Below are 10,576 nucleotides of genomic sequence, written 5' to 3'. Positions count from 1 at the left end.
TTTCAATGATGGCTTTTGCAAGTACATTTAATAATATGTGAGCTTCAGCTATCTAAAATGAAAAAAGCAAACCATCAATTCGCCTGAACTCCTTGCCTGAAATTTAGCAAAGAAACTAATGTTTACAGCCTTTTCTTCTTTTTTTCCTTCCGATTCCTCGAGTTTCAAAAAATTGGTAGGTTAAATGGATAGTACATTATTGGTGAAGGCGAGGATTAGGCATTTAACTTTTTGTGAAGAACCAAGAAACTACTTATGAAATAGTACAGAGCATACCTTTCTAAGACGAATTCAAAGTTAATTTGCTGAAAATTGGTTTTCGAATAGCTGAGACATCCAAAAACAAAGTAATACACAGCGATCATAATAACATATTAGGATTGCTCTATTTTGCGTATCTCGGTCATTTCAAAACCAATGTTCATCAAATAAACTTTAAATTCCTCTTAGAATCGCATGCTCTTTCTTATTTCATAAAAGGTTTGTCATCATCTCACCCCAAAATGTTAGAAACCTGGGCCCCATTTCATAAAAGATGTTAGGATGACAACTCTTGGTGGAATGACCACTTTCCACAGCAAACAGCCAATCGGGAAACTGTATTCTTGTCGTTACCATGACAATAGTCATTCCAGCAAAGAGTTGTCATCAAATAAACTCTTTATGAAATGGGGACCTGATGTTACGTCTCAACGGAACCTATACGTTCCCTACAAGCATTATTTCGAAGGTAATCTAGAGCTTATGTATTGAAGTGAAGTGGCAATGGCAGCTATTCAAACACTGTTTAAATTGTTTGATTCCGTGGGTTTGCTTTGAAACACAACAATAGCACTGACTGACAAAGAAAGCGAGACGTTGATTCCTCTCCATGATTTTTATAGTTCACCGTGATGAAAGCACAGTAAAGTAAAGTAAAAAAGATTCGAAGTAAAACATCGCTACAACTTTCAATGATTATTATCTTGTTAGTGCAATCACCTGACAACTGAACTGTTCTTACCTTCTGCAATGTTCAATATTGATATCACTTTTTTAACTCTTAACGTGCCATGGTCGCCGAACGGCGACCTTAGTCCTGACGTGCCATGGTCGCCGATCGGCGACTAAGAAGAGCGAGAAAAGCATTGATCATTTAAGTTATTGTGGTACCGTAATGTGTTACACCAAGAAACTGCCAATGATATGTACTGGTAGCTGATTAGTATAACCATCGTTTCCAGTGAAAATATGACCATGTTTACATTGGAAATTTTTGAGTAAATACATGATTTTTCAGCTAGATGTATTTTTTTCACGTCGGGAAAATCCGCAGTGAGCGCACCCTCCGCAAGATGTGTATGGACCAAAAGTCCCATTGGTAAACCACGCGTGTGTATGCTATTGAATCTGCGTGTATTGTCTATGCGGTTCCACTCGCATTGTTCCACTTGGATGCTGTCCTGCGGGAAGCTGCTTTGATTTTGTCCCTGAAAGAGGGTCAGCTTTCGTTCGGCGGTCAAGTCTTTCATGCTTTTGTTTTGGTAAACGTCACTAATCGTCCCCCACGCTAGCATAGGAATTACGCGCGGACAAAGGCCAGCCGATTTCAATAGAATACGCCCGCTCCCTGTCCGCTGAGACAAAAGGAGGATTAGTAGGTTCTTCCTTCTCAAGTGGACAAAAGACACTCTTCCAGGGCCAGGGACATTACTTCAGTTGCAAATACAGGATCTGGGACTAAAGAAGTCATATTTGGGAATGAATTACTGAGGCAGAAAGAGAAATTGCTAAGACAAAATAAACTGCTAGTATCTTTGGAATCATACAATTCTAGAAGGCAATTTTGTTATCATTTGAAAGAGGAGATGTTGCTCTAAAACTTTCTCACAGAGTCAAGGGAGCGTTCTATTGAAGAAAAACTGCGACTGACTCTTTTTTTCCATACTACACAAAAATTTCTAATAATTTTTTTGATGTATCAATTACTTCTGCAATATTTCAGGTTCAGATAGAAATTATGGCAAACTGACTACATGACATGAAAGAACAAACATTTCTTGATATATGTTGTGTAGAACTCAATTCAAAACAGTCAATAGTTTCAGAGATATGGCGGTTTTAAATTTCATTGTCGGTCCAATTTCGAAACATTCTAGCTTTAGGTAAAAACCTCTGGCACGTTAGGGGTTTTGGGCCTGGCACATTAAGAGTTAAACATCCCTATATATTATACTTGTGTCTGCTTCGCTCTAAACAGCCTAGTTAGCACATTTATAACATCAAGAATATCAGGATGCAAAACGATTCCCTGTAAAAAGAAATAAAAAAACAGAAGTACGAAAAACAACAAAACACCAAAGCAAAGAGAACATAATCCATAGCAACAAAAGAAAAAGAAGCAACAACAACAACGAAAAATGTCCAATGATGCACTCTCACCTGTAATCTTATCACACCACACGCCGTAATCTTCAAACATTTTGAAAAAAAAAAAACACTTTAGAATGATATAACATAAACATTGCTTTTAAAACCAATCTCAACCTAACATTATTATGTTACATTGTTTAACAATTTCCAGTTTGCCTACCTGAATAAAAGCCTACCTGCTAAATGCACTTGTTATAGGAAAAGGACCTCGTGTGTGTTCAATACCTTCAATTTGACCTCAAATTAATTGATCAAGTGTTGTGTTGGTATGTTAATTCCAGAGCAGATGCATATGCGTCTTTGATAACATAATGCTCTTATATAGCGCGATTCAACACAAAATAGGTTTTCAAAGCGCTTTACATACATACATACATACATACATAATGAAACATAGTTACAACTGGAAATTGGCAAACCACATATCATATTCTACTATACTACTGCAAAAGTTACTGAACGTTGTACGCTAAACGAAATAAGTGAGTTTTCATTTGTTTTTGGAACAGTTCAGAGTTTTCTTGGGATCGGAGTGGCTGAGGAAGGGAGTTCCAGAGGACTGGACCTGCATAAGCAAAAGTCCTTTCACCGTATCTCTTGGTCCTTCTTGTGTTGACTTGAAGCAAGTGCTGAGAGGCAGATCGGAGATATCTTGTAGGGACGTATGGAGTGACGAGTTCAGATATATTTTTATTACAGAACCACTTTTGTGTACGATCATTTCGTAATGTTCTGTACTACCTGTAAACTTCCGCTTTATTCATCACGTTCATAACGTACAAGGTTCAAAGTGCATTTTAAAATCCCAACTGCCTCAGCGCTGCCTCTTATAATCTCAATAGAATAAGTGCTTCGGTGACTGTGCGTATCATTATAATTGTATTCAATATGTCGCCAGACATATTATGCCAGACAGAACCCTTAACAATTAATATTATAGAGATAGGACCTAACTACATGATTGGTCTCTCTCTCCCACTCTCCCTCTCTCTCTCTCTCTCTCTCTCTCTCTCTCTCTCTTAAAACATATGAGGAGTACCTCAAATGCACATGCACGTTGGCACGTTTGATCGTCTCAAATCATACTACACAGTAATTGACTTCTGAGTGGTAATTACAGACATTTACGAACTTGAACATGCAAAGCATTCACACATTCTGTCAGCTTTGCTACAAAACAAAAACTACAAACAAAAACTACAAACAAAAACTACAAACTTGAGAAAGAGATTTTTAGAATTATTGTATATTCCACATGTTTTTTTTCATTTCTTTTTGTTTTATACTTATACTTTTTACAACTAATATTTTTGTGAGAGAGGATCACAATTTGAAACTTTCCAACTTGATATACAAAATGTCAACTACATCCACGCTATTCCTAGGCACACACACACACACACACTTAAAAATACACCTACTTCCATGATGCTTCTTGTTTTATCACATACAGCCATATTTTGTCCTCCCTATTATCTCATCAGAGCTTGGTAAATGATTTATTGGTTTACTATGACAGTTTATTTCTTTGTTGTTGTTTTCATTTTTATTATAAGCTACATACACAAGCGAATAATATGATGATGATGATGATGAAGTCTTGTATAGCGCCGGTATCCGCCAAGTCAGGCGTTCATGGCGCTTGCTCCAAAATGAATACATAATTCAGCTTAAATTTCATGGGTGCACCGCTTGTGATAAGACAGTTAAAATAAAAAGAAATAGTTCCAGGAAGTAATTGTCTCCAAATGTGTAAACATACATTTTTACACATTGGCTAGTTTTTCAATTTGAAGAGATGGGCCTTGAGGGCTGTTTTACAAGATTCTGTGGTAAGAGCTCTGCGGATAGACTGTGGAAGGCCATTCCATATCTTTGCAGCAGCCACGCGGAATGAACGAGCTCCCCAAGAGTTGTGTGCTCTGTGTTCCACCAGCAGGTACTATATAGCATTACTAGCACTGTCTGCGAGCCATGAGACATAAAAATGTCATCTTGTTAAAAAAAATCCATGAGCTCGTTTTATAATAGATTACTGCAACATCGTATAAGGTGTTTGCATTAATTCATGCTATTCTTAGGAACATCGCATATTGCAGCAGAACTTTGAGAATAAACCCATGAATCTGACCAATTTAGAGATAAACTTTGCTTGGTGTAATAAAAATTATATAACACACGATATAAGTAGTTATCTAAGAACTTAACCTTTCAATAGGGAAAAGAGTGGGTGTTGTGATTCCCCGTCCCTCTCATTTGTTATTCTGGATTTCTGTTGAATATTTTTTTTTTCACAGGGTAAAAAAAAAAAGTTTTAGGGTGTTAGGGAGCACACCCTCAACGTTTTGCAGCCCTTTGTAAGTTTGAGCTTCAGTGGTAATCTCAAGAAGCAAAGCAAAATAGAATCTAAATCTTAAGGGATTGATCCTAATTTGTGGTTTACAGTATTGTTCATGTAAGCAGTTTAAGAGGGAAATAATTCAAAAAATGACTTATCCTTCGAACTTGCACAAGAAGATCACCATGATCACCATGATGTCATATCTAATGAACATGATTAAATTTGAGGCAACTTTTTAGAATCTAGTATTCGACATATTCTTAATATTTTTTTAATATATCTACAACTCCTACAACTCAATTTGACTAACGTTACCCCGCACAAGCACGTTTTGCAAGACTGCATAGATCCAACCTTACTTATTACGTCGTTTTCACTCGTTTTCAAAGCACACATTTCAGCGACATGTCGGATCAAAGTTTTTGTGTATTTCAGAGCCCGAAACTATGTAACAACATTTTGTACTATGTACTTGGCAAAACATGCGAACACGACGCCATTGTTCCACCACAAAAACTGCTCTATCTGGTTCCTGTGTGGAGCGCATTCAGTAAGGGCCTGCAACCTTTGCACAAAGCACATGAGCACATCCGCATTGTGCGTTATGCAATTGTGATAGGAAAAATCCTTATAAATGTTTACCTACTTTTTTTAGGAAGGCGTTGATATCATTTGCAATATGCAGACTGGAAACTTACACAGCTGACAAAAAAAAATTAAATTATATCCCAGGAATTGTACAACATTTTCAGATTTATTCCAATTCACTTAATTATCAGTCTCGATCTCCTAACTTAACCCAATACCTTGTAACAGACCACGAAATTGAATATGCACTTATATCAACTACACTAACGCTTTTCCTAGAAATTAGAAACAATGATCATCGATAGAATTCTTAAACCAAACAAGGAACATAAATTCGTGTTTTTGGATGAATTTGGACATACACACCACGGAATCACTGCTCAATCAGCCTATACAAAAGACGAGTTTTGCACATACTGCCTTGTGGTCACATTTGTGCAGAATGAGTGCAATATTGCTTATGCGTTTGAAAGAACTTATGACGTGTAAAAAAAAATAATCTGTCTTTACGAAGCAAACACACATTACCGAAATTTGTTATAGTCACCTTAGATTGACAAGTTTATATTCATTACATCTTTTGTTCAGTGTTTAGAGATAAATAAGGCTAATACCGACAGTGATAACACAAACATTAACTGACAATTCTAATAAAAACCTTCCGAAATTTAGAGTCAGATTGTTCTGATTTATGTTTCAGCTCTCCCTTCATCAAACCTTTTCACGACGTCAGTTCTGTTATTCTCAAAGATGTTACGTACCACTGGTCTGATTTCTATCTTTAATTTTGTTTGGCGACAATTAAGTCAATAATGTTTGCTTCTACTACCACTATCAGTTGACACAGATCAAAATATGACGGATTGTGGCATTACCAAGTGAACACGCTGTTAACGTTGTAGAGCTAAAGTTTGAGAAATTGTCTCACCTCAATTCCCCTTTATTCTTGTTTTATGTAATTCTCGTAATTTCTATATTTTTTATATGTCTCCAAAATAACATGACATAGAGGGAGAGAGAGAGAGAAAGAGATGGAGAGAGAGGGAGAGAGAAAGAGAGGGAGAGAGAAAGAGAGGGAGAGAGAGAGAGAGAGAGAGAGAGAGTGAGAAATAATGCATACACCCATTTCTACCTCGTGCACAGAAACAGTTGTAAGGGGAATTATAAATCCAAAGCTAATAGGCACCATTTTCTCTTTCGTTTTATCTAATATGTAATACTGTATGGCCATCAAATATGCCAAACGTTCTATCATGTAAGCAACAACACAAATCTTTACCTTGTCTTATAGTATGTATAGTACAAATCAATTATAAAGGTTACCGTCACTTACCTTCTGTAATGTGTTGGTAGACTACAGAAGCAATCACTACTGATTGCAGCAGAAGAAGCTTAGTGCAGTATTTATCCATCACAAGATGATTTCCTTTTTCATTTGTCGAAATTAGTATCTTTAATTTTCCCTACACAACTTACAGAGCGTCGACTTTCTGCTGACATCGGTAACACGTACGTAAACAGTCCGTCAACTGATCAGTTCTCTCTTACGCATGCAGTCCCACATTGTGTATAAACTGCTACGCGTTGTGCTGCCTTGTGGTTGAGTGGTTCTGCGTAAGCCCTATGAATGGATTGTGGTTGCACTACTTTAGTGATACCGGTATGAAGATACTGTAATTAGTGCGTGGAACGTATGATTGTGTGCACATCTTACTACTGGCGGAGTGATGCATATTGAGATCATCTCTACCTCATCGTGATTTCATATTCAGCCTTTATGAACGTGCATATTATTACTCCAAAACAATTTTAACTATTTTCTTTTGGATTCGTATTTACACTTTAATGTACATATTTGCATAATACGTGCTACATAAATGTCGGTACAAAGTACTCTGATTGAGCTTGACAGCTCTACTGCGTTTCATTTTGCATATGAATATGACTTGGTCTTTTATACAAGAAACGACGCCATTGAGCCATTGCATGATACAGACTCGTTGTTATTTATGTTGTTTGTATGTGTTAAATGCGTTTCATTCTGGTATGCGTTTATACACACATGAACACATTTAAATGGCTGAATTTTAAACAGGTGTCTTCCTTCTGTTTGTTTGGTCACAATTTAATCTTATCCACATAGAATAATTGGATATGCTGGTTAATTATGTGTTGCTACTGAAGGTTAATTGTGCTGGACACACTAATGAGGGCAGAGTCCGACTTTTGAGTTTTTGTTTTGAGACTTTATCACCTAAATGAGGGACGCTGTAAAATCCCAAGTCATTTTGCTTTATTATACTGTAGTGATAGTGATAACGATGTACGAGGAAAATTAACATGTGGATGCCATGGCGAGATCAAGATATTATCTTGGAACTCGATGAAATCAGCCCTAAAAGCAGTTTCTACATGGGGAGTTTGTGTATGGTTATGCGAAAGAAACATAAGAAGTGATATCATTATGATATCACTACAGAATGCTTTGCACCTCCCCAACCCACAAAAAGCAGGAAAAACACAAGAACAAAACAAGATAAAGCAAAATAAAACTCAAATAAACACAAAATCAAAAGTGAAAAGATACCATCAGCAAAATGACAAACATGAATTTACTCATATCGATAGCTGCATAAAAGAAAATGCAGTACAAACGCACAAATACGCATTCTCGCAGCATCTGTCTAACTGCCAGAGATATCATTTCTGATTATTTTGTGGTCTTCCCTGGAGATCTGATGTTGTCGTTTCCTTGTTTCACTGACTCAATATTGTTTGTTACATTCAATTGATATTGAGGTACGCGAAAGTGATGGAGTTCAACATTCTAATAATATATGTCACAACCATACAATCATTGGTAGCATTAGACGTTAAACTGTGTAAAGTGAATGATGTGATGGCGCACGACATTACAATAGTTCTTTTCTAGGGGAAATATCATTTCCTCCCACCCTCCTAACCCCCCCCCAAAAAAAAAAAAAAGAAGGAGAAATTCATAATTGCTGCACTTACATATCAAGAATTAGGTGATGAGATATGTAAACGCGAGGATTACAAAGTAACACAGTGGAGAAAAAAAAAACAACAACAATCGGATGTTAGGAAATTCAAATCAACTTTAGGCATTGGCATAACCCTATCTTCATATAGCGGGTATTACTGTTCATGTTGATCTAATTCAAACTCGCTTAATTATGGCAGATTTAATCCTCTCTTTCGCACCAAGCTAAGTATGACCCTAAGCACTACCACAATGGAGGTGAAATATTTTGAAATATACCACGAAATGATGAAGCTTTGGTTGGCAACAGTGTCGGGTTTAGTGTTCAAAGAAAACCCGTGTTTATAAAACGATTGTGAGGTCCGCCCTCCCACATGCCCCATCATGAAAATCACCCTCTTTAATAAGTAATGTATCTAGATAAGCCAAAATACTTAGAATCTTTCTGGAAAAAAAAAAACATAAGGGAGTGGTCCTAAATTAAAGATTTAAAATCTTTGTTGCCCAATCGGGCCACAACAAGATAGCCTTTATGGATAGTTTGTGGCCCAACACTTTGTGTGTGTGTGTGTGTATGTGTGTGTGTGTGTGTGTATGTGTGTGTGTGTGTGGCTGATGTTTGACCCATTCTTGTTCACTTTCGATCACACAGTGTGTCCTTTACACTTGTATGTAGTTATTTTCTTATACTGCACTCGCATACTCTCCTGTCTGCTGTCTTCATGACAGTAAAAAAAAAAAGAAAATGTTTTAAGACAACGAGATCAACATTTCACTACCTCTTTCAGTGCTAAATGTCAGAACCTGACTTCACCAAAAACCACTGCCATCACTGACATCGCCACCAATTTGTGTTTCGCACTCATGCACACAGGTCATTGTGATGAATTATCCTGGTAAGATTCACGCCAGTTACTCTTCAGTACTCGACTGCCACAACGCCCACATCGCCTGCAAGTTTGACGCTCTTCTGAAAAAGATCGACAAGCGGTCAGGGAAGAAACTGGAGGACAACCCAAAGATGGTCAAGAGCGGTGATTCCTGCTTGGTCAAATTCGTGCCCTCGAAGCCGATGTGCGTGGAGACCTTCTCTGAGTTTCCGCCCCTGGGACGTTTCCCCGTCCGCGACATGAAGCAGACTGTAGCCGTTGGCGTGATAAAGGAAGTGGAAAAGGATGACGGCTCTGGAGGCAAAGTCACCAAATCTGATCAGAAGGCTCAGAAGAAATAAGATTGTGATAAAATCGTTTAACCTCCAGGCCATACCAATTCACAGCAGAGATGTCTCATCTCTCAGGAGTTAATGAAACATTAGTTTTGTGCTCATAAATTTTTGAAATAAAACACCAGAAAGATCACAATTTTGAGAATAGTTTTTGAAGTCAAACTACGCGTACACGAGATCAGAAATGCGTCGGTACACGGCATCGCGATAACATAATTCTTCAAAGTACTTAAATATAACACCACTTTTGACTTGAGATTACAAAAGCAGTTCAGCTTTCTCTAGATTTCCTAATATATCTTATATAAGATTATATATTGCAACTGATTGACAAATTGCCCTACATCGACGTAAATAATCGTAAATAATCGACGTAAAAACATCTCGACGGAAGAAATTCATGAAGATTATATAGTTCTTCCCCACCCAAATCGCGACTTTTCGTTATTTTTCTTGTCATTAATGTTATTTGTAACTTTCATCATGATACCATTGTGAAGATTACCAATATACTCTATTGAAGTCTTGATCCTACAGAATATTTTTTTTTTCAACGGGCATTTTCTCACACAAATGTCCATTTCAGTGTGCTGATCATAAGAAAAAGACCCCAGTCGACCTTACCTAGTATGTGTATCATGCATAATTAAACAGGTAAAATTATGAGAAGTCAAATAACACACCGTTTGCGTAGGGGGGGGGGGGATCGATAATTATGAAAATCACTTATGACATCTGCTAGGCAAAGCTATTCAACATCACTTGATTTAATCTTAATCCAGAGAGAAAAAAATAAACGTGTACTTGTTTACGTACCAAATAAATGAATGAAACTGGCCACAAACGCGTTTCCTGCTGCTGTTTCTCCATGGAGTAAATGTGATCTAAGAGGCAAAGGTCAAAACACAGCATCTAACGTCTAACACATCAGGTCTTGGGATTTTTTTTCTTTTGTTTTAAGTGGTGGTTTTGTGCCGTATTTTCTTCTTTAATTGTATTCCCCGAA

At 37.2% G+C, this 10,576-nt stretch overlaps 1 protein-coding gene across 1 annotated transcript; it reads left to right on the top strand.

Moving 5' to 3' along the window:
* Nucleotides 1-8,597: 8,597 nt before the first annotated feature.
* LOC139737007 (uncharacterized) lies at nucleotides 8,598-9,576 on the top strand. The gene is made up of 2 exons (XM_071647679.1): nucleotides 8,598-8,603; nucleotides 9,220-9,576. The coding sequence occupies exons 1-2, from the start codon at nucleotides 8,598-8,600 to the stop codon at nucleotides 9,574-9,576; spliced, it is 363 nt and encodes a 120-aa protein (XP_071503780.1).
* Nucleotides 9,577-10,576: the final 1,000 nt, after the last annotated feature.

This window comes from Diadema antillarum, unplaced genomic scaffold (genome assembly GCF_040938485.1).
Source record: "Diadema antillarum isolate AM-2024a unplaced genomic scaffold, OU_Dant_1.0 seq00000675_RagTag, whole genome shotgun sequence".
In the NCBI taxonomy this organism is placed as follows: Eukaryota; Metazoa; Echinodermata; class Echinoidea; order Diadematoida; family Diadematidae; genus Diadema; species Diadema antillarum.
This window is presented reverse-complemented; position numbering and strand designations above follow the sequence as displayed.